The sequence below is a fragment of the Leptosomus discolor genome, chromosome 23 (genome assembly GCF_034619465.1).
Source record: "Leptosomus discolor isolate bLepDis1 chromosome 23, bLepDis1.hap2, whole genome shotgun sequence".
Taxonomy (NCBI): domain Eukaryota; kingdom Metazoa; phylum Chordata; class Aves; order Leptosomiformes; family Leptosomidae; genus Leptosomus; species Leptosomus discolor.
Window position 1 is genome coordinate 8,424,468 of NC_141413.1, and position 27,169 is coordinate 8,451,636.

Sequence of the window (27,169 nt, forward strand, 5' to 3'; positions counted from 1 at the left end):
GGGGCTGCGGTCAGGGCTTGCAGGCAGGAGTTACAGGCAAGAGCTGTAGGCAGGGGTTGCAGGCAGGGGCTTCATGCGCTGGGGTTTGCGGGCAGGGGTTGCAGGCAGGGGCTGCAGGCAGGGGCTGTGGGCAGGGGTTGCAGGCAGGGTCTTTGTGCACCGGGGGCAGCGGGCAGGGCTGCAGGTAGGGGCTGTGGGCAGGGGCTGTGGGCAAGAGCTGCAGGCAGGGGTTGAAGGCAGGGGCAGCGGGCAGGGGCTGCAGGCAGGGGTTGCAGGCAGGGGCAGCAGGCAGGGGTTGAAGGCAGGGTTTGAAGGCAGGGGTTGCAGGCAGGGGCAGCAGGCAGGGTTTGCAGGCAGGGGTTGAAGGCAGGGTTTGAAGGCAGGGGTTGAAGGCAGGGTTTGAAGGCAGGGGTTGAAGGCAGGGGTTGCAGGCAGGGGCAGCAGGCAGGGTTTGAAGGCAGGGGTTGCAGGCAGGGGCAGCAGGCAGGGTTTGCAGGCAGGGGCTGAAGGCAGGGGCTGCAGGCAGGGTTTGCAGGCAGGGGCTGCAGGCAGGGGCAGCAGGCAGGGTTTGCAGGCAGGGGCTGAAGGCAGGGGCTGCAGGCAGGGTTTGCAGGCAGGGGCTGCAGGCAGGGGCAGCAGGCAGGGGTTGAAGGCAGGGGCTGAAGGCAGGGGCTGAAGGCAGGGGCTGAAGGCAGGGGCTGAAGGCAGGGGTTGAAGGCAGGGGTTGCAGGCAGGGGCAGCAGGCAGGGTTTGCAGGCAGGGGCTGCAGGCAGGGGCTGCAGGCAGGGGCAGCAGGCAGGGGTTGAAGGCAGGGCCCCGCCCCCGGCCGTGACGGCAGCCGCGGCGGGGCCGGGCCGACCGGGGAGCGCCGCCCCGGGCTGGGCGGTCGCCGGGGCCGGGAGCGGGGCCTTCGCTGCGGCCGGGCCGGGCCGGGCCGCGCCGCCGCCGGAGGAGCCGCCGGGGCCGGGGGGGGGGGGGGGATCCGCACCCACCGACACGCGTGTGCGCGACGGGCGGCGGGGTCCGCCCGCTGCGTCCGTCCCGCCGCGACCCCCGGCGCCGCTGCGCACCCGCGGCGGGAGACGGGGGATTTGCGGGGGGGGGGGGAGCGCTCTCCGTTTGCGGGGGAAGAAGCGTTTCTGAGGGTCCTCAACCGCACCCGCCGGCGCTCCCGCGGCAGCAGCAGCATGTCCGCCCCGCAGCAGCCCCCCCGGCCCGCCCCGGCCCCCTCGGAGCCTGCGGAGCCGGACGCCGCCAGCCGGTACGAAGCGGTGGTCCCGCACTGGTTTTACTGCAAGGTGACGGACTCGCGGGAGCGCTGGACCCCCTTCAGCAGCCAGGACTCGGAGAGGCTGGAGGAGGCGCACGGCTCAGGTGGGGCCAGGACCCGCTCGGGGCAGGGCTGCTCCGGCCGCCGCCCCGGGCCGGCGGATCTCACGGCACCGCTCGCCTTCGGCCCCCTCTCATCCCTGTTTTTAAACTGCCCTTTGATGTTAAATACCTCGTCCCTGCTTTTAAAACCGCTGTGAGGGGCTGGCCTGGTCAGGGCGGGGGGAGAGCATCAGGTGTGTGCTCAGGGGAGCGCTGGCCGGGTAAGGGGGGGGGGGGGGGGGGGGGGTGGTGGCGGGGGGAAATTCCCTGGGCACATCCATGGCTGCCGCCTGGGATGCAACATTTTCCCTCGGGAATTTTGAATTGGGACTTTTTTTTTTGGCAATGTGCCTACTCCGAGAGCTGTAAACGCACGAATAACCAAACTGTTCGGATGCGTCAGATGGTCTGACCTCATTCATTTGATAGAGGCTCTAAATTATAGATCATGGTACTGCGAGGCGCTCGGGAGAGGCCGTCAGGATGGCAGAAATTCCGCTGGGGAGGTTCCCCTCGTGGCTCTGCCAGCTCCTGGGGGGTGCTGCCCCGGCAGCGGGGTCTGCCCTGTGTGGCACCGCTTGCGACGAGGCCCCGGTGCTGCCGAATGCCACCCCTCCGCGCACCCCGCTGCCGGGGCTGCGCTTGCAGCACTGCTGCTGCCGCTGCCCAAGGGCTGCTCCCATCTTCCCTCTCCCGAGCAGCCTCGGATCAGAGGCCGTGCCCGTCCCCAGCGCCCCAGCCGAGCCGAGCACAGCCTGGCACGGGGCGCTCTGCCAGCCGCCTGCCCAGGGGGCAGACCCAAAAGGCAGCAGAATTAACAGAATTTGAAGTCCATGTTGGGATCTGTTCTCCGTTTTAGAGGGGAACGGCTTAGAGGCCTGGAGACCCGCACCCCCGCTGTTAAGCATCGCACGCCCCAGGGCCACAAATTCGTGTTTTGCCATTTAAGCAGGCCAGGAAGAGTCCATGTGAGCCTGTGCCTGAACTAGGGAGGAAGACAGTTGTAGCTTAATGCCTTCATCTTACCTTCTGCCTCTGGGGGAAGTTTGGCTTGGGGCACCTCTCCTAGGCAGCCCGCTGATGCTGTTCTCTGCGCTCGGGTGTGGGGAACATCGGTGTCTACTGCCGTTGCTCACACACGCTCGCGTGTGCTGCCCACGGAAGATGCTCCAGTCTCATCCCTCTGTTCTGGTGTGGTACACAGCCTTCTGGCAGCGTGCCTTTCTGGTCTTCTGATGATGAATTTTGGGCCTTGGTTCCTGCAGGGCGAGACAAAGAAGATGTGGTTGTCCCAACGTCGGGGGGGAGGTACGACGTGCACCTGAAGAAGAGGCAGCGCGTCGCAGTGTACTGGGAGGAGGAGGTGTCTGAAGTGCGTCGCTGCACCTGGTTTTACAAGGGAGACAAGGACAACAAGTATATTCCCTACTCGGAGACCTTCAGCGAAGAACTGGAGGTAAACACACCTTTCCTGGTGGCATCCATCTTGCCGAGAAGCATCTCGGCTTCTCACTGTTAGACACTGGCCCTGATGTCCCAAACTCCGTGCGGGGCAGCCAGCACCGCGGTCAGCCTGAGGACGTGAACTCGAAAGAGGCTTTGGCGCGGCGTTTTTGCAGCTGATTAACACAACTGTAAACACGGCCCCTGTCTCCCTCCCAGCCTGCCGTAGCGGGAGGCCTCCCCTTCTCCTGCCCTCGTCCAGCCGTGTCAGCATCCCTCTGCTGCGTGCTTAAGCGCCCGGGTGCTCTCGGCGTGCCGCGCGGCTCTGGCCTCGCGCGCAGCCTCGCTCTAGCAGCCGTGCTGGTTTTTCCTGACCTTGTCTGCTCTGACTTCATTTTGACTCTCCTTGTGAGAGCTAGGCTCATAGTTTCACCAAAGCCAAGGGAGTTGTGAATGCAAGAACCCGCTGAACGTGATGTAGCGTTAGAGACTTCAGTGGTCTGTACTGTAACGGCCAGAGACTTTTCTTTGGAAAGTCCTAAATGTGGAGATGCATAGATATCGGTATAAACCCAGGTATCTTTACAACAATCTGTATTCTGATGTTCCAAAAAATGCAATTCTAAATTGATGGGGAAGTCTGCTGCTGCTGTTGAAGTGGGGGCTTCTTGGAAACCCTCTAGCAGGTGATGCTCAGCTGACCCTGTTGCTCCTCCAGCTTGACCTGGCCGGCTTCTCTGCCTCTTTCGCCAAGTGTGCTGATAAGAGATACTGTAAAATGGGTGGGGAGTGTCCCAAGTGGTGGAATATTCATGGGAATGCCTTCAGCTGACTCACAGAGGGTGTTCTTTTCCCCAGGAAGCTTATAAGAATGCTGTGACCTTGGATGAGTGGAAGAAGAAACTGGAGTCCCCTAGCAGAGAAATCATTATCTTGCACAACCCAAAGGTGAGGAGGGCCTGGTGATCTTTGTGTCGGCCAGCAAAGACAGCCCTGCAGTTCTCTTGAGGGCCTGTCTTTATGCTCTGGCTTTATGCTGTTTCTTTTAACCCCGTCTGCTGGGAAACCACTTTTGCCCAAACAGCATTCCCCTCGCCTACTGCGCCAGAGCAGAGGGCAATGCCAGCAGGGAGTCTGCTTCGCACCTTAACGTTTCTTTTGAACACCCAGCACCGTCAAACAGCACAGCCTGGTGCCACCCCGTATCACCCCCCAGCTGTCGCAGCGAAATCTCCCCTCTGCTTAACCACGGTGTGCAGCGCAGCTTAATGACAGGCTCTTCTTGTTTACAAGCTGATGGTGCACTACCATCCGGTTGCCACCTCCGATGACTGGGGCTCAACTCCTACGGAACAAGGTCGACCTCGAACTGTGAAGAGAGGAGTAGAAAACATCGCTGCCGAGATCCCCAATGGTGAGCTCGCTTCTCCCTCCTTTCTGCCCATCCAAAGTGACAGAGTCTGTTTCCGACCCGTTTTCTCAAAAAACCAGAAGCCTCCATGATCCTTTTAAACGAGGGACACGTCTAAAAATCTTGTGCTGAAAGGGACTGAATGGTTTTCAGAAACCTTCCTAGCACCAGAGAGCCTGCAGTGCAAGCGAAGGCACAGAGGAGGCAGACACATGGGGAGAACCAGCTCGAGACCGGAGCTGTCGAAGGCACTGCAGTGCCTGAAATTACCCCCGAGGTCCTGGCGTGTATGTTCATAAAGGAGGAGTTTCTTTCCGTGGTGGGGACACGGGGGTTTGTCACTTGCCAGCGACTGTCTGGTGCACGTGCTCTCCCCGTCTCCGAAGCTGTGCGTCAGCTCTGCTCGCTCCCAGCTGTCCCCAAGCTCCTGGTCAGGCCTCGGGACCTGTCCCCGCGGTGAGGACAGGCAGTCACTCCTGTCTAACCCCTTCATTTTCCATGCGTGCATGCCTTCAGGAAAGCTGTATGCAAACTAAGGCGCGTGGGAAGCAGAGGACAAGACGTAACTCCTCCTGGCGCCTACCTGAGAGGCGCAGCTACGCGGGGGCCGGGTGGCTCAGCAGAGCGGGCTGGGCACAGGGCAGCTGGAGCGAGTCCTCCTACGTGCCCCACAGCCGTGTGGGTGTCAACTGCCAGGACCATCCACTCCCGCTGACGTGAGGATGGTGACAGAGGAGGGGATGAGCCGCCTCGTCTTCCTCCACTGTCCGGCTGATCCGGATCCATCCCAGGGCGCGCAGCTGGATTTGGCAGGACAAACAGCTCAGAACCATGAGATCCCACTGCCCTTTAGGCACAAAACCCAGGCACTAACTCAAGGTTTTTCACCTGGGCTGAGGTGAGGCTGGGAGCCTCCGCCCTCCCGCAGAGCACGTGGCTTCAGTGGGTCAGTTCCCCATCAAGTGTCTCTCCCGCGGGGCCTGCCCTCTGAACTCTTCTTTCCTCCTCAGGAGAGCCGCTGCAAATCGATCACCTGGTGTTCGTGGTGCACGGGATCGGCCCAGCGTGCGACATTCGCTTCAGGAGCATCGTCCAGTGCGGTAGGTGTGGCGCCCGGCCCGGGTGCTCTTCCCATACGCTGCTTTGAGCGGAGCCAGCAAACCCTCGCCCGCACGGACCAAGCGAAAGGCTGCCAGGGAGCGCTCAGACCACCCCGACGCACGTTGGCGAGGCGCGCGGTCGCATTTGCCGACGGCAGTGGGGAGCGTGAATGGCAGCAACGCTCGCTGACCCATTAAATCCCACCATTGCAAAGGTTCGGGCAACCGCTTCCCATCACTGTGTTCTGCTGCTGCTGCTCAAAATAGTGAGTTTCCCAAATTGGGTACAGATTTTCCCAGTAACCATGTAAACCTGCTAAACTAATTAGTAACCTGCTCGGTCTATTGCTACGGGTCAATCTCACTGGGTGAAGTCAAACAGGCAACACCCCATCCAGCAGCCTCTGGAGTCATTTTGGACCAAGAACGGTGATGCTGCTTCTGGCTGAAGAAATCCCCAAGCTGCAAATGCCAGGAGGTTAGGAGAGCGTGCGAGAAGTATCGCTGGTCTTACACACTCCTCTGAGCATCCACTGTTGTTCCGTATGGGAGACAGGGTACTAAACCAAGTAACTCTGGTCCGACCTGTTCGTTATTTGTTCAGAGCGCTTCAGTTCTGTAGGAGAGGTGATCACTGAAACTGCCTGGATGCCCGACATGACCTAACTTGTAGAAATCAAGGGAGCTGAGATTTTTCACAGCAGACTGTCTTTAGTTCCTATAAAATACACCTCTGCTTTAGTGCAGTCTGTTCTGTATGTTTATCTGATGAAACTATTTTCAGGGCTGCTGACCATTTGAAATGAAGGAAATCAGCCTTTCTCCCTCGGAACTGAGTAATTTAAAGTCCATCTCCTCCCTTAGGATTCCCTTTCTAACACATGCATCTTTGCAACAGATTTATTATTTTTTAAATTCCTAAAAGTACCTTTCTTATCCTGACTGCTGAGTTAAACGCCCTGCCCATGTGGAAAGGAGGCTCGTTACAGATGGGACAGTGAAATCCAGTACACACACGTGTATGGAGCCTTCCCCTGATCTTCTAGTTAAAGATTCAAGGTCTTAGGGTAGCAGCAGCAGATTAAAGACCCTGGTGGGATTTCCCCTGGTAATGATCTTTCCTTTTATCTTATTAAGCGTTGTTGATGCAGCAGGCTTGCCCTGTAGCCCAGTGGATCTCGGTAAGAGTTCATGCTCTTTTCCAGTGAACGACTTCAGGAACGTCTCCCTGAGCATGCTGCAGGCGCACTTCAAGAAGGCCCAGGAGCAGCAGCAGATCGGCCGGGTGGAGTTCCTGCCTGTGAACTGGCACAGCTCCCTCCACTCCACCGGGGTGGACGTGTAAGTGTCCCAGGCAGCCATCTCCTCTGGTGCTGGTGTCCATGGGAATGGCAGAGCGCAGAGCTGCCCTCCTTCCGCGTCAGCTCTGCTTCTTCTGGTGGCTGCTGCGGGCAAAGGGAAAGCTGTGAGTGTTTAGGGCTGTGAGCAGGCTGGGCAGACGGGGTCCCATAGAGCACCTCCGTGCCAGACCCCGTCCTCACCGTCTTTTTGCAGCGCACAGCAGGTGCCTGCTCTGATCAGCACCCAGCCGGAGAGGGGAGGCCTCTGCCTTTCCCTGGCTAGTAGCAGGAGGGACCGTGGACATCCACACCTTGTGAAAGGCCTCTGGAAACCGAGTGCCCTGCTTCTGCACTCAAGCGCTGCTCTGCAGTGCCCTAGGAGGGGAGGAGAGCGGGTTGGGCTCCTGGGGAAGCAAAGCCAGGCTCCTTGCTCCTGCCTGGAGCGCAAGAGCACGGGGTGTGCTCTGCCCTTGGTCTCAGCATGAGCCGAGGGTCTGGATTTACACCACGTGTCCTTCGAGAGGGCGGCGATCCCTCGCTGAACAGACATTCTGCTCTAGCAACGTGGCGGCGTTCGCTGGCACCTCTGACTGCAACTCCCTCTCTCCTCGGCACCTCTGACTGCAATTCCCTCTCTCCTCGGCACCTCTAAATGCAATTCCCTCTCTCTTCTTTTCCCCCCACAGCGACCTGGAGCGAATCACTTTGCCCAGCATCAACCGCCTGCGTCACTTCATCAACGACACCATCCTGGACGTTTTCTTCTACAACAGCTCCACCTATTGCCAGACCATCGTGGACACGGTGGCGTCCGAAATGAACCGCCTCTACCAGCTCTTCCTGCAGAGGAACCCCCTCTTCAAAGGGGGGGTCTCCATTGCGGGGCACAGCTTGGGTAAGGGGTTCCACCCGCGGGTCCCGTCAGCGTCCCCGTGCCCTGGGAGCAGGGAGGGCACTGGTCTCCTGTCCCAGAAAGGAGATGGCTCGGGGCTTTTCCGCGACGAGCTGCTGACGCTCTGTCTGCCTGCGCCTGGTTTCTAGGGTCGCTCATTTTGTTTGATCTCCTGACGAACCAGAAGGCTGCTCCCGAGGAGGGTGAGCACAGCGAAGAGGTACGTGCTCTCCACCCCTGGGGCATCCCACGGCGCTCGCTGTGCCGGTGCAGTGTCACACTGACCTCCTGCTTCTGCACCTGCTTGGGGAAGGGGGAGAGGCTCCAAACTGCACAGGAGAAAACAGCGTGATCCCCGACGGCTCTATTCACAGGGGTCCAGGACAACCTCAAGGAACAGGGGTATTGAGGAAATAAAAGACATCCTGAAGAAGCTGGAGCTGTCTGAATATTGTGATGTTTTTGAGAAGGAGAAAATGGACAGGCAAGCACTGGTAAGGAGCTCTCCTGTTTTGCTGTCTCTTGTGTTTCTTTACTTTTCTTCCCAGCCCTTGCACCCTGGGCACATCTTCCTGGTACCTGGTAACCAGGTCACTCGCACGTGAAATGTCTCTGAGGAGCGCAGCGGGAACAGAATTACAGAGAACAGAAACACATCACCACGCACACACCTCTCTGCTCCTGTACTAATATCTGGGTTGCTTATTTTCCAGTTCTTGTGCACAGAGGAAAACCTTAAAGAAATGGGGATTCCCTTAGGACCGAGAATGAAGATACTCCATTACATCAGCTCCAAGAGGGAGATGCAGGTTTGTCTTCTGCACGGCTGGTGTTCATCCAGGTCACATCCCGTCGCTCTCAGACAAGGACCAGCCTTCACCACTTAGGATCAGTCCCTGAGCACCCTGAGCTCCTTGTTCCTGGCTGTCCTGCCCAGGCGGCTCTCACGGGCTCGTGTTTGGCAGCTGCCTGCTGCTCCCGCACGCTACACTGGTGTGACCCTGCTGCGGGGTCACTTTATCCCCTGGCCTTGAGGTTGATCATGGAGCGGGAGGACTCGTTAACAGCGGTAGAGCCTGAAGTTGGTGATGCCAGCCAGAGGTGGTTGGCAGGGGAAGGATGGTGCTGCCAAGACTGCCCTGGTTTGGGAGGAGACGGGATGCCGGGCAGGTCGCTCCCCCGTGTACTTGCTCCTGGGTGGGTGGGCCGGGCCGTGGCGTGGGCTCGCCGCAGGAGCCGCATCAGCGGCGGGTTTCCTGGTTGTGTTGCTGCAGGACCAGGGCGCAGCAGCTCCCGGGCACAGCGGGGAACGCGGAGCCGAGCCTGAGTCCCCGTCGCAGCAGGACCCGGACAGCACAGACGATGGCAGGAATTGCCAATACCGGGACGTTGGCTTAGGACAGGTACCTACCGAGCTCGGCACCGCGCCTTAACCGCAACGACGATGCGCTCGTAACACCAGCGCGGTTTGTCTCACGAAACAAATGCGAATCTCCCTCTCTCCTAGGTCTCGGCAAACTATCCTCAGCTAAACTACAAGCCCACCATCTTCTTTGCTTTTGGGTCTCCCATCGGGATGTTTCTCACGGTGCGAGGAGTGAAGCGGATCAACCCAAACTACAGCCTGCCCACCTGCAAAGGCTTCTTCAACATCTTCCACCCCGTAGGTATAAAAGCCAGAGCCTTCCTGTGTGAGACGCGTGGAGCACGAGCCCTGGTTCACTGTTCCCCTCCTCCATGCAGTTTGATCCGGTGGCGTACAGGATTGAGCCCATGATCGTCCCAGATCTGGAGTTTGAGCCCATGCTGCTGCCTCACCACAAGGGCAGGAAGAGAATGCACCTCGGTAAGGGACAAGGCAGCCCCTCTCCCCCTGCCCTGGGCAGTGCTGCAGCCCCCAGCCTGTCACCGAGCCCTCCTGCCTTCCAGAGCTGAAGGAAGGGCTGACTCGCATGAGTGTGGACCTGAAGAACAACTTGCTGGGGTCGCTGCGGGTCGCCTGGCAGTCCTTCACTCGAGCCCCGCTGCCAGCTGTGGAGGCGGCGAGCACCGACGCCGAAACGGAGACAGAGGCTGGCGTGGAGAAGCAGCCAGGTCGGTGGTGGGGAGCTGGGGCTGCAGCGTCGTGACCTGCCCACAGAGCAGCGTGCTGGGGCTCCCTGCAGCCCCGCCGGCGAGGCGCCCTTCCTGGTGTCAAACCCCGGCGCTGCTGCCCTCGTCTGTGCTCAGCAAAGGGATTGCCTTTGAGCTGCGGGTGCCCTTGGCTCTCCGAATGCTGTGGCCTTCCCCGTTACTGCCTGATGAAGGGGGAGAAGAGGCAACCTGCCTCGTCAGTAACGGCCTCCCGCGGGTCTCAGCCCACCACATCACTTCGTAGGCCTGCCAAGCCTGTCGCCCTCCTCTAGCTGTGTCTGGCAATACTGAGTTCCAGGACCGAGCCCTCGGGGGGGGAAAGACCGAGCACTTAAGCTGCCTCTCCTCTGCAGGAGCCCACAGTGGGGTGAAGGGAGGGCACGGTGATGCTGTTGTACTTTCATGGCTGCTGGTGTCCCGTGGCTGAACCACATTGCTCTTCATTCCTTCAGACACAAAGCCAGACGAGACTCCTGTGGCAGTGAAGGAAGAGGCCTCCCTCATTAACGTGGGGAGGCTGAATGGAGGGAATCGCATCGACTACGTGCTGCAGGAGAAGCCAATAGAGAGCTTTAACGAGTATTTATTTGCACTACAAGGGCATCTCTGCTATTGGTAAGATTTTGCATATAACCATCAAAGCTTCAAATTCATGTCTGATGCAAGCAGAATGCCAGGATTTGTAAAGCCAATATAGTAAGAAGAGCCTTAACCAAGTAAACACGATGTGCTCCTGCCTGTAACGCAGACACAGAGCGGGGGCAGGGCCAGAGGAAGGAGACTGGCGTAGGTCTCCTTGCCTGGTACTGCCTGTGTTTGCAGGGTGCTGCATCTACCCCGTAACCATCACAGATGTCCCCACAGAGTGGAGGGAAGTGTCCCCCTCTAATTCGCATGTCCTCCTCCTCCAGGGAGTCAGAAGACACGGTTCTGCTGGTTCTGAAAGAGATCTACCAGACACAAGGCATTACACTGGATCAACCTTTGCCAGGAAGCCAGTAACCAACCTGTGCTGTTGTGGCCACTTCATGTAAGTCACCTTGCTTGCACTCCTTCCGAATTTCCTAGGACACCTCAGAGGACACCTGGTTCATTTCAGGGAATAACTTTCCTTATTTACAGCGCTGTGTCTAAGGCAGGAGTTTGTGTCAGGTTTTTTCTTTGGCCTGTCAGCACATTTGGCTTCTTTCCTCTTACCCTGCACACAAGCACTACTGGACACGAGGAGAGCTAACGAACCGCTGCTGCTGACGACAAGGGCAGCAGCGACTGCGCCCGTTACCCTCCGTTCCGTCCCCCAAGGGACGACCGGAGGCGCGGCCCATACTCCAAACCTCCCGGGCTAAAGGTTTCTCATAGACGGGTGGCAAACCAGAGCGTGGCCCCTGCGGTTCTGGCGGGGGTGCTTTCACCCTCCGCTGCTAATCACCGGCCGAGGGCAGACCAGGGTAAGGCGCATCCTGGCGTTTTCCTGCCCGCAAAGCCCTACGCTGGTAATTGCCGGATACGGGAGGCCGGGCGGGGTGGATTTTGGTCTGCCCTAGCGCGGCTATTCCTCTGTTCTCCTTTTGCTTCCTTAGATCCAATTCAACCGAGTACTCACCAGGAAAGTCCAGATTTCTTCTCTGCCTTCCTCTCTCCTCCGCTGCTGTCCCCTGCATGCTGCTTCCCAAGTACTTGCTGCTACCTGGAGATAAGGATGATTTTCCTCCATTTTGGGTAGGCGTGGGGGGGGGGGAAATACCAAGGGAAAACACTTCCGCGCAGACACACACAGCACTTGCCCTGTGACTCCCTGTGGGAACACGTACTTTTAACCCTCCACCCTGCAAGTTATCGCAGTAGCCCCTCTAGCACCGACGCAGACTAGCTGCCTGGGCTAGGAACCAGCATCGAGGGCCTGACTCTGCTCCTGGCTTAGCGAGGAAACTCACAGCTTGTGACCTTTAGGAATAAAAGCCTTAAACACGCAGTGCGGAGAGAGCTATAGCAGCCTTGTCGAGCGAAGGAGATTGCTGACTGCTCCCCGCCGTAACCCAGAGCAGCAGGCGCGAGGACTGCGGTCTTTGGGAGGTGAAGCCCAGGGCACAGGCGTCTGCGGTTAAGCCAGCAGGAACGTCTCTACCAGCCGTTCTCATCCCCTTGACTTGCTGCTGCACGGTTTGCGCACCCACGGGCCGTGCCAGGCAGGGCTGCCCCATGAAACAGCTCGTGAGAGTGGCATGTTCGTGCGCACCTGACCCCGGCCCTCCTGCCTGCTCTAATGTGTTGGTAGTCACTTCTCAGCATCCTCACCCGGCCCACGGCGGCCAGCAAACCAAGGGCCTCCCCGAGGCGCTGCCTGCACCTTGCGTAGGACCAAGCTAGTGGCCAGGTGTAACTGTACAGGAGGAAAACGTCACCTCCAGATGAAACCACAGCCAGACCGGGGGAAAGTGGCTGCTCCTCGGCAGCACCCAGGCACGTTGGAGGCCTGGAGGGACGGCCCTCCCACGCTCTCCAGGGGCACGGAGCAACGCCACCGTCCTGCTGCAGCCTGGCTCTCAGGGTGGCTACAGGGATCTTGCGCCAGCCAGGCTCGTCACTGGTTTCGGTTTTAAATACCCAAGATGCAGCCAGCGAAGTCGCAGCCCAGAGCCGCGGGGTCTGGACACTGTGTCCCAGTGACCCCGCTGAAGAACTGGCACCAGCTCTGCAGGCAGCTCAGTCTGCAGCTGCTCGCGGCGTGCGAGCTGCGCTCCAAGGGTACGGGCCAGGGAGCCTCCGGGGATCCCTCCCTTGCGACCCACCCACCCAGGCTGACTCACTGGCTGGGCTGAGGCTGGAGCCTCCAGGCAAGGCAGAGGCCAACGCTTCAGCGAGGTGCAAGGTCGTTGCTTTGGAAGAGCCAAACCACTTTCCCTCCCGCTGACTTTTGCCCCGCATGGGGTAAGGAGCCTTTTTTCCACAGCCTGTTTGTTTGTCCTCAGTTGTACTACGTTATTTGCACTATTTGGAAGGTTTTGTTTGCAGCCTACATCCCTCCTCCCATCCCAAAGGAACAGAAGCTGTTCTTTTACCTGACTGCAGAAACAGCCATGCTGCTCAGTCGGCCCCTGAACTACTGATTGCTAACGCGTCTCCTACGAGAGTAGGAAAAGGAACAGTCTTAACACGGGACACTCTCATGATCAGCTTTTTAAGTTATGCACTTTGTAAAAAAAAAAAAAAAAGTTAAATACATTTTAAATGTTATTTAATGTCTTTTCCAGTAAAAGCCAAAATAAAGAAGTAGATGACTGTGGTGTGTGCATATCTGGGGGGAGAGGGAGGGGAGAGGGTTGAAGAAGTCACGTGTGCATAATTTTAGGGGAAAGTAAAGATATTTCTGCAACTTCTGCTGAAGTTGCAGGGTCCTAGAGGGCTTACGTGGCCCGAACTGAAGCTGACGGGGTGGTGTTTCCATTACTGCTTGGCAGAGGCACACGTGCCTTGCTCTGCTACAGCCTCACCTCTGCTGTTTGCCTGTACGTACACGTGATCAAGAATACACACATCTACAGAGACCAGGGACAAGTAACTACTTACAACAGTCCTGCCATACAGCTGTGCCTGGGATTTCTCAGCAGCACTCTACCCTTCCATTGTCTGAGAAAAACCATGGCGTAGGGAAACAAGCACCTCTGAAGGGATGCTTTCAGACACGATTTCATTTTCTGCTGACTGTCATCTCTTTACAACTGTATTAAAGCTGCAAGGAAAGAGATACAAAATAAAGACCCACCTAGAAACCCCTGCGGACACACCAAAGGGAATGGTTTACACAACAACAAACCCAGTCCCTGAAGCAGGTTTTAGTACCACGGTTCATTAAAAAAATTTAACTCCTTTATTTGGCAAATTAGAAAAAATCAGGGCTAGCACAATAATACAAGTGACAATCATGTTAGCTTCATCTTCCCTCTCCCCCCTTAATCCGTCGTTAAAGACTGCAACCTCGTGCTCGTTACTCCAAATTAGCTCAGCTGCAACTGGAAAGCCGGACTTAAACCCGGCGCCAGGAGAGGGTCTGCACTTCGTTTCGACAGACGCTGCCCATGAAAAGGGACGGGACAGCTCGGCTGGACTGGAGGGAAACGACTGACGGTGCCTTCTGGGCTGGGCACAAGAACACCCACCGGACGGGGCATGGCAGGTGGACACATTCTTCCAGTTCTGGCTTCAGCACCTTTCGCAACCGGGCTGTCCTCCCGCAGGCTGGCAGGCCGAACGCCTCGCTGGCTTCGCAGCGGGCCCGCAGGCAGGGACACCCACAGAATTCAGTTAACGAAGCAACACGGGCCCCTGCGCAGGACAACTTACCAGCGTGGCAGAGAACGCCTGCTTGGGTTTCACGTTCACCCTCATTTGAGCCACTTCTGGCAGCCTGTGACCGACCTCCCCACAGCACTGAAGCGGCAGGAGCGGTGCCGGCAGGACAGAGCCCGTCGCTACACATCTAGGCGAAAGCTGGAAGCTGCGGGCTTCTCTTGGTGCGCTGGCAGTTGTCTGGATTTGTACGGAAACGGTTTGTGGCACATGGAGTCCGTCAGAGGAGGGTAATACTGCCTGTAGCAGAGGTACGCGAGCACGAAGCCGATCGCTGAGCCAACCAACACATCTGTGGGCAAGACCAGAGGAGAGTTCACTTCCCTTTACCCTCCCGAGCCTCATGACTGAACTCTCCAGCACGGCAGCCCTTCCGCCTGCTCAGGGCTGAGCTGGATCAGCAGCTTGACCCTTGGCTACAAAACGAGGTTTAGCATACACCTAAAAAACAAAGGGAAAGGCATCACCACCTTGCAGGCAGCAAATAAATGACCGCTGGAGGGGTAATCAAAAAACCTAAGTCTCCATCGTGGGCTCTGAACACCTCTGCGGCACCGCAGACCCGCCTCGCACTCAGAGTGCCCCCACTCAGGGCACCCGGCTGTGTCCCCCGCCCAGGCCCCCAAGCAGACTCCAGCCCACCTTGCCAGTGGTGCTTGTAGTCGCAGGTGCGGGACACGGCGATGAGGGTGGCGAGGAAGAGCGGGAGGAGGAAGGCACAGAGCCGCACAGCCCTGCCTCCCCGGCCGGGAGTGAAGCAGCGCAGCTTCCCAGCTATGTAGAAGGCGGAGAAGGCGAGTCCAGCGAAGGCGACTGAAAGAGAAACGCGTCGCTTCAGAAACGGCTCTGGGCTCCGCCGTGGGCCCTCGGCCAGACCTTCACCCCGTCCCCTGCGGCGGTGGGAGGGCTGCAAGAGGACGTCTGTCCGGCCACGCAAGCACAACCTCGTGAGCGATGGAGGAGCCACAGGAGCTGGTACTTTCAAGCATCCCTCACCCCAGGAGCTACAGACAGCTTCAGCTCACATTTGTCACCTCACTCTTTGCAGAGGGAAAGCCGAGGCCTCCCAACAGGCCAATGAAAGCAGCCAAAGCTGCGGGGCGCAGGAAAGCAAGGCCAAGCTGCCCTCCCACGGGCTTCTGCTCACCACGGTCCGATGCCTGCGGCTGCAGTGGGTAGGGACGTGGAAAACTTACACGAGGCATGCCCGCTGGGGAAGCTTTTGCGTCCCTCAGTCACTACGCCAGGGTCGCCTGTGCAGACCAGCTCCGCGTTCGCTCGTCCGTCCGGGAAGCACCGATAGAAGAAGTCTGGCCGTGGCCTAGGGCAGAGGACAAGGCACACAGCCCTCGGGCGTGCAGCTCCCCCAGCACAGCACTCGGGAGACCTCTGAGCACCCAGCCCTCCCACGGAGCACCCCCCAGCCCCTCACGCAGCTCCCTCCCTCGTGCACGGGGAAGGCGGCGAGAGACGCACACCTGAGCACGGGGCCTTGACGTGCCCCGGCTGCACAGCGGAGCAAACTTCTCAGGCTATGGGCTGGCACAGGGAAATGGTTGCCACCGTGACCACACAGCCCGGGGAGATAACACCATCCCACCGCTCCCTGTACGTGTGCCAAAGCCCTCCTCCCCGGCACAGGTCTGAACAAGCCCATCTAAATGACGCCCAGAGATCCCCGCCAGTGTTTGTTCTAATATTTAATTGTCTTTACAGCTAAAAAAAGCACATTCTTTACAGGCCAAGCGTGTCCAACTCCAGCTTCTGGCCCTTGCTCCTACTACTGTAGCTCTGGCACTGTGCAGACAGGCCTCCCCTCCCCGCAGTCAGGAATGAGCCAGTTTCTCACCTCCCCACAATGAGCTTCAGGGCGTTCGTAAAAACCCCATTCAGGGCGAGAGCAAGGCTGGCAGCTAGGAGAGAGCAGAGAGGTCGCATCAGCATCATCCCCACCTGAATGTGCAGCTTCAAGGCACATTTCAGGCACAGGCAGCGCTCAAACTTCAGCTGGAGCCACCCAGCCATAGCCCCGGCACGACGCTTGTGCCCCAGCAAGAGCAAAGGACCCATCTGCAAGACCCCCGGCTCACAGCCGCAGCACCAGGGCAGACCCCTCGAGGGGGTGCAGCTCTCTGGGGTAAGGAGCAGCTCACCTAGGCAGGCTTCCCGCGTGTCTTCTCGGTCGGCATTCATGAACACCCTCGCCAGGACGATGAGCAACAAGGGAGACAGAAACGAGATGAACTGCCGCAGAGCGAGAAGACGGTTAGGTGTCTGCCCGCGAAGCAGACTGAAGCACTCTCAGCAGAGCACAACAGCAACTGCTCAAGGAGACCACGCTTTCCTTCCCCAAAGCCAAGCAGCAACCTCTCCTCTCCCAACGCTCCACTTCCATCAGAGAGCAAAACCAGCCCCGGCCGTACTCGCAGCAAACCCTGACTGACCCTGTGCTCCCCGAGCGCGGCTGTTCCTCCCGTTGGCCGTCCAGCGGCAGCTCCTCACGTACAAAAGCACACGGGCTCTGGGCGTTACCAAAGCGTGAGGAAAACCCCAGGCAGCACAAACAACGCGGCGCACTGAAGAGCCCCTCTCTGCATCCCGCTCCTTCCCGTGCTTCACCCACTCAGCAGAGCAGCGGAGCTTTCTCTTCTCTGAGAAAAGCCCAGCACGACCTCGGGCTCTCCAACAGCACCTCTGGCACGAAAGCACTGCTTTGGCTGGCTTCACGTCACTCCCGCCTGCAGCTCCCTCCTCTCCTGCTTGCGGGTGTCCCTTCACAGGGTCAGCCACAGCACCTCAACTCTCCCCATCCCTGCAAGCACAAGGATTAGCTCTTTGTCAGCAGCACCCATGCCGCGCATCAGCAAAAAATACGGGAGCTGCTGATTCAGAGAAACCCAGTTACGTTCACAACATCCCAACAGCGACGGCCGCTGCAGGATTCCACCCCGGGATGTCCACGGTGTGTGCGACAGGCTCCCAAGGAGTCTGCTGCCACCTGAAGTCTGGCATATGTCGTGCTTTACACTGCCAAATGCAAACGTTACACCAAGGTTTTGCCCTTCAGTGCCCACCTCTCGCGGAAAATCTTAAGTGCTATTTGCTAAGGAAGCGGGTGCCTGCCCAACACAGGAGCCACAGCATCTCACCGAAACACCCCTGCTTCAGAGGAGGGGACAACCCCTTCAACAGACTATCAGCTACCTGAAACCCAACACGGTTTTATATTAAACCCTTTTCACGGAGCCTAGAGACCGAGGGAAAACATTTTCAGAATAAAATTATAGTAACCCTTTGCTGAAAATAACTGCTTTCAAGCAAAACTTGAACGACAAGATGACCCGCCTGATGGATGAGGGAAAGGCGGTGGATGTCGTTTACCTCGACCTCCGTAAAGCTTTCCACACCGCTTCCCACAGGATTCTAATGAAGAAACTGTCTGCTCATGGCTTGGATGAGCCCACGCTCTGCTGGTAAAACACTGGCTGGACGGCCAGGCCCAGAGTGGTGATCAATGGAGGTAAATCCAGCTGGCGGCCGGTCACAAGGGGTGTTCCGCAGGGGTCAGTGCTGTGGCCCCCGCTCCTGTTTAACCCTGTATTGACCAATGATCTCGACGAAGGGACAGAATGCACCCTCAGTAAGCTTGCAGAAGACACCAAGATAGGTGGGAGTCTTGATCTGCTTGAGGGCAGGAAGGCCCTGCAGAGGGACCTGGACAGGCTGGATCGAGGGGCTGAGGCCAACTGGGTGAGCTGCAACAGGGCCGAGTGCCGGGTCCTGCCCTTGGGCCACAACGACCCCACGCAGCGCTGCAGGCTGGGGAGCAGCGGCTGGAGAGCTGCCCGGCAGGAAAGGACCTGGGGGTGCTGACTGACAAGCGTCTGAACAGGGGTCAGCAGTGTGCCCAGGAGGCCGAAACAGCCAACGGCATCCTGGCCTGTACCAGCGATGGTGTGGCCAGCAGGAGCAGGGAGGTGATCGTCCCCCTGTACTGGGCACTGGTGAGGCTGCACCTCGAGTACTGTGGGCAGTTTTGGGCACCTCAATACAAGAAGGACACTGAGGTGCTGGAGAGAGCGCAGAGAAGGGCACAAAGCTGGTGAAGGGCCTAGAGAATAAGTCTTATGAAGAGCAGCTGAGGGAACTGGGGCTGTTTAGCCTTAAGAAAAGGAGGCTGAGGAGACTTATTGATCTCAACAACTACTTGAGAGGACATTGTAGGAAGGTAGGTGCTGGTCTCTTCTCACAGGTGATTAATGATAGAACAAGAGGGAACAGACTCAAGCTGCACCAGGGTAGGTTTAGGCTTGACATCACGATGAAATTTGTTCACTGAAGGGGTTGCCAGGCATTGGAACAGGCTGCCCAGGGAGGTGGTTGAGTCACCATCCCTTCATGCGTTTAAAGGCCATTTAGATGTGCTGCTTGGAGACATGGCTTAGGGGTGTGCTTGATACAGGAGGGCTGATGGTTGGACTCGATGATCTCAAAGGTCTTTTCCAACTTGAGTAATTCTATGAAAACGTTCCCTGACAGCAAGAGAGATGCTGCCCTCCGTGGTCCCGGTAATCTGGATGTGAAACGGATTACGAACAAGAAGGAAAGGTCCCCGCGAGTTTTTGTAAACTTAAGGACCCTGGACGGTAACGCCTAAAAAGATGACAAATCTGACTGCAAACGCCACGTCGTTTGCAATAACATATTGCACTTTCGGTGACACTCATTGACAACTACAGGTATTCACAACCCAAGTCTTTCAGCTAGCAGCTTTGCTTCAAAAGGACAGTTTATAATCAGAGAAAAACCGAAGTAAATGCAGGAAACCGCCCAACTTACAAACATGGGCACCGTGGGTACATGATCCGCCTCCACGTAGGGGTTTTTATACAGCCACAGCTCTTCGGGCTGCACCACACGCTGGAACGGCGGCAGAAACTCCATGATCCTGGAGAGGAGAAAGTAAAACAAAGCCCAAACCCCCCCGGCTTGGGGCAGCCCGCACCCGCCACCCGCCGTCCGGAGACACCGGCCGAGCGGGAGCCCCGCCTCCCGCCGCCGCAGGGGGCTGCGGCGCTCCGGGGGTGCCGGCCTGCCGCCCCCGGGGCCCGGGAGCTTCCCCCCCGCCTCAGCCCGCACTCACGCGAAGGCGGCCAGGAGCAGGGCCCGCACCGCCGCCTCCGCCGCCAGCTCCGCCGCACGCCCGCCCGCCCGCCGCATGGCCGCGCCGCCCCCCGCCCGCCAACATGGCGCCGCCCCGGTAACATGGCACCGCCCCCCGCCCGCCAACATGGCGCCGCCCCGGTAACATGGCGCCGCCCCGGTAACATGGCGCCGCCCCGGTAACATGGCGCCGCCCCCCGCCCGCCAACATGGCGCCGCCCCGGTAACATGGCGCCGCCCCCCGCCCGCCAACATGGCGCCGGCGCCCTCCCCGGGGCGGAGAGAAGCGGAGCGGCCCTGCCCTGCCCGGCCCGGCCCGGCCCGGCCCGTCCCTTCGCCGCCGCGGGAGCGGGAGACCCGGCTCGGGCACCGAGAGGGAGGGAGAAGCGTTTTCGTCGTTGGAACATTCAGAACGATTTATTGAAGTCAACCTCAAGCAAAAAGTTCAAATCAGTGGAATGTCATTAAAAACCTTTCCAAATTAATCCTCACGGAAGCAAAAACACATCTGAATTCCAAAGTATTTGTAAAATAAAAAAGGCAACATCTCAGTAAATATAATGTACAAAAATTATAGGTTCCTACCATCACGCACAGTCAGTAAGCAGCTAAAATATTACAGGCAGGTCGCGGCAACTAGCACTAGTCGACAGTGAGCAGCTATGTACAGGGAACCAAGCTTTACAGGTTTCACACTATGCAAGAGAACATAGGCCGAACGACAAAACCCCCAAAATATCGTATATCTCCAAGTCTATGCGGCAACATCAAGTCATAATACAGTAATGCCCCAGTGGAACATCCCAGGGAAATTAACACTACTTCGTTAGTGTCGAGAGCTTCTAGTCAGCGTCCAAAAACTCTTAAGATACCGACTTCAGTGAATATTGATGCTTTGCTATTAAAGACTCGAGTGATCTCGTTAAAAGAACATTTCACAGAATCTACAAAGTTTGTTACAGATAAACAAAGTCTACAGAAATAACGACTCTACAAAGGTCATCCGTACAGAGAAAGAGCACGCGGGAATGGAGACGGAATCTGCAGGTATCCGTGTTGTGCAACACCACTCGCGTGGAACCCCACGGGTCCCGTGTCCCCCCGCACACCCAACAGACCCTCCCGCCGGCCGGCCGAGCCCCCGGCGATCGCCCCGCTGTCCGCGGCTGCGCCAGCGGCGGTTGGAAAAGCGACGCCAGGAACGAGACGCAGCCTGACCGGCGAACGGGAAACGTCCTTCGCATCCCACCCGTTTGTAACCCAAACGCCGGTGAGAACCGCTCCGGAGGGGACATCCCCGCAGCCACCCCGGCCCGAGGGGACCGCGCGAGGGAAGGCAGCCCGCCTCCCTCCCGTGCCCAGCCCCCGGCCGTTGGTACCACGCGAGAAACGGTGAACGAGTGAATGGCTTTGGCAAACTCATACGCGTTTTCCCTTTTTGATTTCACATTAATTACAGAAGTCTTCTATGCAAAGCACAGACAGAGGTTCAGCTTAACGACTCCCCTCTCTCCCGAGCAGAGACAGCCCCTCACAGGGGTAATAAGGACCTGAGCTTCGCACTCAGGAATAGAATATAATAGGAAACAGCCTTTTTTTTTTTTCTTTTTTTTTTTTTTTTTTCCTCAGAACAACATTGTGAATACATCCAAAGTGTAGGAGTGTATCGTAAGTGCAAATGTTTTTGCTACACAAAGATCAATGGTAGGGGAAAGCTGATGGAAAACCGACAGCAAACGGGCAGCGTGACTGCGGGGCTGCCGTCGCTCATGCAACACACTTGGACAGACACGAGGCTGAGACAGCCGCTTCGAAAAACTCTCCCCTTCGCCATAGATTCACTGTACAGTGGGAGCAGAAAGTAACTTCAGGGAAGTCAAAGACATTTTCAACGTAGTATACAAAAAAAGTTATGTATAAATAAAAAAGCTGTATAAGGAACCGCAGAGCTTCAAGTACATCAAACCCTGAATTCAATGAGGCAGAGGTTTCAATGTTAAAGTGACTACTTCGTACCAGCGTCGGACATCCCCCCTCCCACCCTCCTCCCCTACCCCACCCACATATTTCTGTAAAGTTTCAATATATACAGATTTTTATGCTCATTGTTAATTACGTCTAGTAACTGTGTCTTTCCCATTCTATCCTGAAATTAAGATACAAGAAGTTTTTTAGAAGAAAGGCCAAAATTAAACATTCCAGCCCTATTACTCCATTTTAACAGATTCTCCAAGAGCGTGGTGGTGACCAGAGAAGGTAATTTGCCCACAAAATTGCCTTTAACGTCATCCTTCCTGAGCTGCAAATGCCTTCAACAGTCTTTTACAGGACGAGTCTATACTACTGATCTGAAAGCTACAAGAACTAACGCTTGCACCATGTGTTTAGAAAATGGTAGTAACCAGCCATTGCACCATTTGGCCACGGTCTGCAGAACGTCTGCGCTGTGCTAAGGTGCAAACTGTAGAGTAAAAGCTGCAGTAAACATCCAAATCCCGTTACCTTCGCAGAGCAGCTCCGGCTCCGCACTAAGAGAGCGCGCAGGCGACAGAGCTGGACTCAGGTGTTCGCCAGAAGCGTGGCGCCATCTCAAAAATTTCAAACAAAAATAAGGGAAAAGTGTGACGGTGCGTCCCAGTGAAGGAACAATGGACCGCTGTAAACAGCACATTTAAGTTCTCCACTGACATCGCCAGCAGTTCTGTGGATTTCTTCCAGGCCTCAGCATGAAACGACCAGATGACCAGTATTACTCATCTCATTTTAGAGACCACACAAATTTAACTCAGCAGCCAACTCCCCCTCTGCTGATGCCAATTAACCAAAACAGCTGTTAAATCTTTTCCTTACAAAGGAATTGCATTATTGTTATCCATTTCACAAAGACGTGGTTAAAACGTGTATTTTAACATTTTCTGTTTGGCATACAGAACAACCCCCCCCTACATCTACCATGATAACTTTGAATTAAGTATTTTCTTATCTCAGAACGTTCCAAGTTTTTTTTGAAAGATTCACCTCATCTCCAATAGCGTGAAATCCAGTTTGGACCTTCTGTTCCTAAGCTGTACAAGCTCACAAATCAATCTCCTATTTTCCCTTTTAAGTCCAAGCCCAGCTTTTGGCTATTATTAATCTTTTTTTTGGTGGAAAAAAGGAGCACCTGTAAGAAGTTTGAAAACAAAGTTAACCAAGACATCAAGCGGCATGGCACAGGAGTAGCAGCAGGCCTCAATTCACAGCATTTTACAAGTTTTTAAGCCTTCTGTGAACCCCCACGTGTTCGGCACGTCACAGCGGGACGCCTCCCGTGGCTCTGCTCTGCTCCCTGCCACGGCGGACGCTCGCGAGGCCGTTCCGGTGCTACCGCGCCGGTCCCTCCGGTCAGCAAGTCCCCGCGGACCCCGAAGGGAAGGAGCACGGAGGTGCGCTCCCACGGCAGCGTATCTGCAGCGTTCAGAACGCCCCGACTGCCTACGAGAGAATCATTTGAACGTTACCAAGCCTAATAAATAATATAAAGTAAACACATCGGGCCTTACGGACACTGTAGCAAGAGCTATGTTCGGAATTTCTGAAAAGGTTCAACACCCCCAGTAAGAGCTTAAAAAGAGACATTTATCACACAAGTGTTAAGAAAAATAAAATCCTTTTTGTAATTTTTTTTTTTTTTTTTGTAAAAAATACCAAAATATAGCACTGCTTTCAAGCAAGATTAGTGTTTCAGACATTCACCGTAGTACGGACCACAAGATGAAGTGCTTTACAGATCCCAACAGCCCTCTGTACCACGAGCTGACCCGCCCGGTGTCTGCACGGTTCGGCCACCCAAGACAGCCCCGGGTCTGCAGGAAAGGCACCTGCAGGCGTCGGGAAGGTGAACCGGCCAGATCAGGTCAATGGCACAGGAGCCGCTTCAAGAGACTGTAGTGTAGTTCGGATTTTTACAATTGCACGCAAAAAATTCTCCCCCCGCACATAAATTTGAGGACGAGGAGGACACCAGCCAGAGGCAAGACATCTTCTGAAGCCCCACGCGTACTTTTTCAGCCCGCTATTCCCTGGAACGGAGACGTCCCCACGTAGGTTACGTAAGCAGTTTTCCAGAGACAAAGTTCTTAATTCAAAAGCTTAATTTAGCCAATGCCAGCAACGCTTGATATTAATTCTGTTCATTCCAGATCATTTTCAATACCCGTCCGCAAAAAGCCAGGGCGAAGGCAGCGGATACCAGTACACGGGCCAAAAGCGCGCTCTAACTACGCTGGAGCGGGGGGAGACACACAGTGCTTCGTGAGACTGCGGGCTAGGGGAGGAGGGTCACCAAAGACTAACTTCGGCCTGGGGAAACGAGTCCCCCTGGGCTCCTTGCACTAGGAATGGAGGAGGAGAGGTTTCCGAAAGAAAATCTGGAGCAGGAGCCTACCTGAGCCGCTTCAAAAGCCTCACTGAAGGAGCCTGTCTCTAGAGATTAGCAGAGGAAACCCGAGAGAGAGCTGTCTCATGAGGCTCGAGGTGGCTGCTATGAATATGGCCCGTTACCCAGACAGAAAATACCCTGTTCACTGAAGAAGTGCTGAGATTTTTCTTAACTCCATTAACAACAAAGATTAAAGTCAGAAGATCTCTCTCAGCAAAAAAATCTAAACATTCAACCAAAACAAACACGCGCGTGGGTCGGACTCCTTAAGCGCTCAAATCTTCTCTGAAGCTAACGGGAGCCTGAGGCGGCGGCGATGAGAATCCCGCCAACGTGACCGCCACGGAACACGGGCAGCCTCGGCGGGTGGCGGACACCCGCACAGGACAATCCTCCACCCAAGGAAGTCAGCAGCAGAGCTCCCGCCGGCAGGACTGAGACTTCAGTTCTGAGCGTGCTGCAGTGCGCGAGCGAGGCCGGGGGGCTCTCCTAACTACGAAGGTTTTCCAAATCCGGCGGGATACAGAAGTGACCATCGTGCAATTAAGCTCTTTCTGAATTTCCACCTGCCTGCAACCACCGATCACAGCTCTCGAGCAAGGAACCACCATTTCTTCCCTCCTTAAACAACGCTAGATCTTGAGTTACAAGCACTTCCGAGAAGTCATACACCTGATTTCTCACAGGAAAAGCTTTACAACAATACTCATAAGTTAACAAGATACATAACCTACCTTCTCAAAATGCCTTTAAAAACTTTAAAAAAAAGTACTGGAATGGAGGCATTTCAGGCTCACCTGGTCTGAAACCCACAACTGTCTTTATGGCATCTCAACGTTACAGAGTGGGGAGGCTTTGTTCTTTTCATAAACTAGACCTAAAGTTACGTTGGCTTTGCTGTTTTGTTTTTAAAGACACGTTGATCGATCAAAACCAGATCTTCAACACCCTTTAAAAATTAAATAAATAAATATGTTGCTATGCTTTTCTTTCTACACTCAAAGAACATATTTTAAACAGAATATTCTTCTCACTGTCAAAAGGTCTAAGTTTTCCTTTGAAGGCCAAGACGTTTCTGGTTTCCAACAGTAAGAGCTGCTGTAGCACATTCAAGGGTAAAAGAAAGACCGAACAATAAAAAACAACCACCACCGCCTGCTTCTGCTTGCTAAGATTAAATGGTCCCGTTCCCAGTTCACACACGACGGCTCCGATGACAAAGACCGAGTGTGTCGTAGCAGTCTCTTCAAGTTCATCGATGTTTGCCCCTCTTCTCCCCTCTCTTGTTTGTTTTTAACCAAAATCACTCCTTTGCTTCTTCTACAGGATTCTGGGCTTCCAATTTGCACTTTATCTTGCTCCAGTACTCGGGTGCCACAGGAGAACTGGGGTCATGCGCGGAGCAGCAGAGACGGCCATCCAACGCTGATGCCACCAGCGCTCCCTTCTCATGATCTTCACAGAACGAATGAGGGCAGAACTCACAGAATGAAACCGCCGGATTGCTACAGACGTCGCACTGATGCCACGGACATTCCCACTTTCCTGAGGATGGGAGGGGAAGGGAGAAGAGAGAGACAGGGAGCTGAAATTAGTGCATTTCGGAGACAGCGCTGGCCATTAACCCTCACTCCACGCTGTCACTGTTCCGATGAACGCAAAGGAAGTTCAGAAAAATCAGCTCCTACCGTAGATGCTACTTCTGCTTCTCATTTCCAAGAATCTGACTGGGAACAGTTCTTAGTAATTTTGCATTTTTTAGGCCTCACTCAGCTCAAAACATTGCTCCATGCATTACCAGAGTGTAAAACAGTCAGATCAACCTCCTTTGGCATCAAGACACCAAATGTCTTGACGAGTTGGTTTGTACATCTTTCTGATTTGTGAGCATCTCTTACTGATCTGGACACAGTAGTCGCTCAGACAGGTATCTCCAAATTGAGTTTGGGTTCAACTGCAGTACTTTAATATAGAAGAGATGGCTCAGAGAAGAACAGGCTGTGTAAAAATGTTTGAGCATAAAACCCCCGGATGCCCCAAACCATTCAGACGTGCATTTGCATGACCACGTGCCGAACTCTCAGACTGCAAAGGAGAACACAGCAAAGAAGGAAAATCCAAAGCTTTTCACTGCCATGTCCAAGCCCCGCTGAACTCCCTTTTGGCTGGGTGACTGCTGAGAAACAGAGAGCACTCGCCTTCACAGGGACCCGGCACACCGCACTCACAGCGTGCAGAGACCTGCCTCCCAGAGGGAGAGCAGCCCCTGGCCGGGACCCCAGCCCCCACCGAAGCTGTAACTAGCCCATCTGGGCCAGGCTAACCGCCCCCTGAACATCAAAGAAAAACAAAGCCCAACAAAAAACCTAACTCAGGCTGCTCCCACGTTTCTAATATCCTCAAAAGGCACGTGACAGATTCGGCTTCGCTCGTGGCAGCCTTTTGGTTAATTTAATCATAGGCTAATCTGGACTTCGAATTATTTTCACCAAAGCCTTTGGAATTGGGAAGATTAAAGAGGTGAGGCCTTTTACAAAATCCTGCAACTGGATTAAGATGTTGTATTGCTGAACAACTTGAGCCCTAGCCTCAAAAAGCTATGCCTTAACATGGAAAAAGGCAAACAGCAGATATGTGCTATCAGGAAAGAGTAGATAATTTAAACACATTTACTGATTCATTGAGCCCTACACATCATGCTTCCTGTGTCAGTAGTTTGAACTGCCATTTGATTTGCGCTTGGTGACCTTGGGGCATCAAGACGGTGCTTATATTTCAATCAAAGTAAGAGAAGGACATTTGATACAAGAAAGAGCTGCAACAAGGACAGCAGAAAGTATCTCAGTGCCTCTCTGCCCATCAGCTCTCACGCAGGAACACTGCCACCTGATGTCGTCCTAAAAACGAGGGCACTGCAAAGGCGAATATGCTGCATTTCACGCGAACGAATGCTGCACTTCAGCTCAGACACTGCCTTGCTGCAGGAAGGAAACGATGACCAGGAAGCCACACGAATGCTCTTACCAAAAGGTGGTTGAGTCAGGTTAAGGCATAGGAGGTGGTATGCTTTGGGACAGTCCTTTTTGTCGCACATGACTAGTTCTCCCCCATCTCCGCACTGGAAACAGTTGTCTTCATGCATCTGCTTCTGCTCCATTTTTATTTTCCGTTTCTTCTGCTTCAATTTTGCATTCTTCACCTTCTCTTCATTTGCCGTTGCAAATGCTGTCTAGCAATACAAAGGTCACAGCATACAGTCACTTTATAAACCCCCCGCATTAAAATTAATTTAACCCACTTTGGGTTAAATTTTGCATGAACTATGCTTAAATTAAATCCACTCACAGAAGTTTTTAAGCTATAAAAGCCAGAAATGCCCATCAGCACGTATCTGAACTAACACCATTTGGTCAACTTCGTCCCAGACACCACAGCACTACAGTGGGTAACTGTAAAACCTTCAGAGACTTTCAAGGGTGGAAAGTATTACATAGAGTAAATAAAAAGTGAAATAACCCAAAACCCTCTCTTTGCCCTACTCTCACTAGG

At 55.4% G+C, this 27,169-nt stretch overlaps 3 protein-coding genes across 7 annotated transcripts in view; 1 reads left to right on the forward strand and 2 right to left on the reverse strand.

The window, feature by feature from the left end:
- Positions 1-1,187: 1,187 nt before the first annotated feature.
- DDHD2 (DDHD domain containing 2) lies at positions 1,188-10,704 on the forward strand. The gene is made up of 16 exons (XM_086477125.1): positions 1,188-1,374; positions 2,637-2,827; positions 3,673-3,762; positions 4,108-4,228; positions 5,236-5,325; positions 6,531-6,666; positions 7,352-7,560; positions 7,707-7,777; positions 7,932-8,051; positions 8,271-8,366; positions 8,832-8,960; positions 9,065-9,220; positions 9,301-9,403; positions 9,487-9,651; positions 10,143-10,305; positions 10,602-10,704. The coding sequence occupies exons 1-16, from the start codon at positions 1,188-1,190 to the stop codon at positions 10,690-10,692; spliced, it is 2,118 nt and encodes a 705-aa protein (XP_086333251.1). The 3' UTR covers positions 10,693-10,704.
- A 2,814-nt stretch (positions 10,705-13,518) lies between these two features.
- Positions 13,519-19,257, reverse strand: PLPP5 (phospholipid phosphatase 5). The gene is made up of 7 exons (XM_086477079.1): positions 19,181-19,257; positions 18,877-18,985; positions 16,191-16,281; positions 15,887-15,950; positions 15,234-15,358; positions 14,680-14,850; positions 13,519-14,329 (listed from the first exon to the last, which is right to left on the reverse strand). The coding sequence occupies exons 1-7, from the start codon at positions 19,255-19,257 to the stop codon at positions 14,160-14,162; spliced, it is 807 nt and encodes a 268-aa protein (XP_086333205.1). The 3' UTR covers positions 13,519-14,159.
- Positions 19,258-24,391: 5,134 nt separating this feature from the next.
- The window catches only part of NSD3 (nuclear receptor binding SET domain protein 3), a 33,096-nt gene continuing 30,318 nt past the window's right edge, over positions 24,392-27,169 (reverse strand). For all 5 annotated transcript variants that reach the window (XM_009952821.2, XM_009952820.2, XM_009952818.2 and 2 more), the window contains 2 exons: positions 26,645-26,849; positions 24,392-25,165 (listed from right to left, as the gene is read on the reverse strand). In XM_009952821.2, coding sequence (XP_009951123.2) covers positions 24,924-25,165; positions 26,645-26,849 — 447 coding nt within the window. In that variant the 3' untranslated portion in view covers positions 24,392-24,923. The remainder of the gene's footprint in view (positions 25,166-26,644; positions 26,850-27,169) is intronic.

Bases quoted from the DNA above. Each gene is read 5' to 3' on its own strand.
- DDHD2 (XM_086477125.1), top strand. From the start codon at position 1,188: ATGTCCGCCCCGCAGCAGCCCCCCCGGCCCGCCCCGGCCCCCTCGGAG. The intron at 8,052-8,270 runs GTAAGGAGCTCT...CTTATTTTCCAG, and splicing joins AAATGGACAGGCAAGCACTG to TTCTTGTGCACAGAGGAAAA. The intron at 9,404-9,486 runs GTAAGGGACAAG...CCTGCCTTCCAG, and splicing joins CAGGAAGAGAATGCACCTCG to AGCTGAAGGAAGGGCTGACT.
- PLPP5 (XM_086477079.1), bottom strand. From the start codon at position 19,257: ATGCGGCGGGCGGGCGGGCGTGCGGCGGAGCTGGCGGCGGAGGCGGCG. The intron at 15,359-15,886 runs GTGAGAAACTGG...CCTCTGCCCTAG, and splicing joins CTGAAGCTCATTGTGGGGAG to GCCACGGCCAGACTTCTTCT. The intron at 14,851-15,233 runs GTAAGTTTTCCA...TTTCTCTTTCAG, and splicing joins CCCCAGCGGGCATGCCTCGT to TCGCCTTCGCTGGACTCGCC.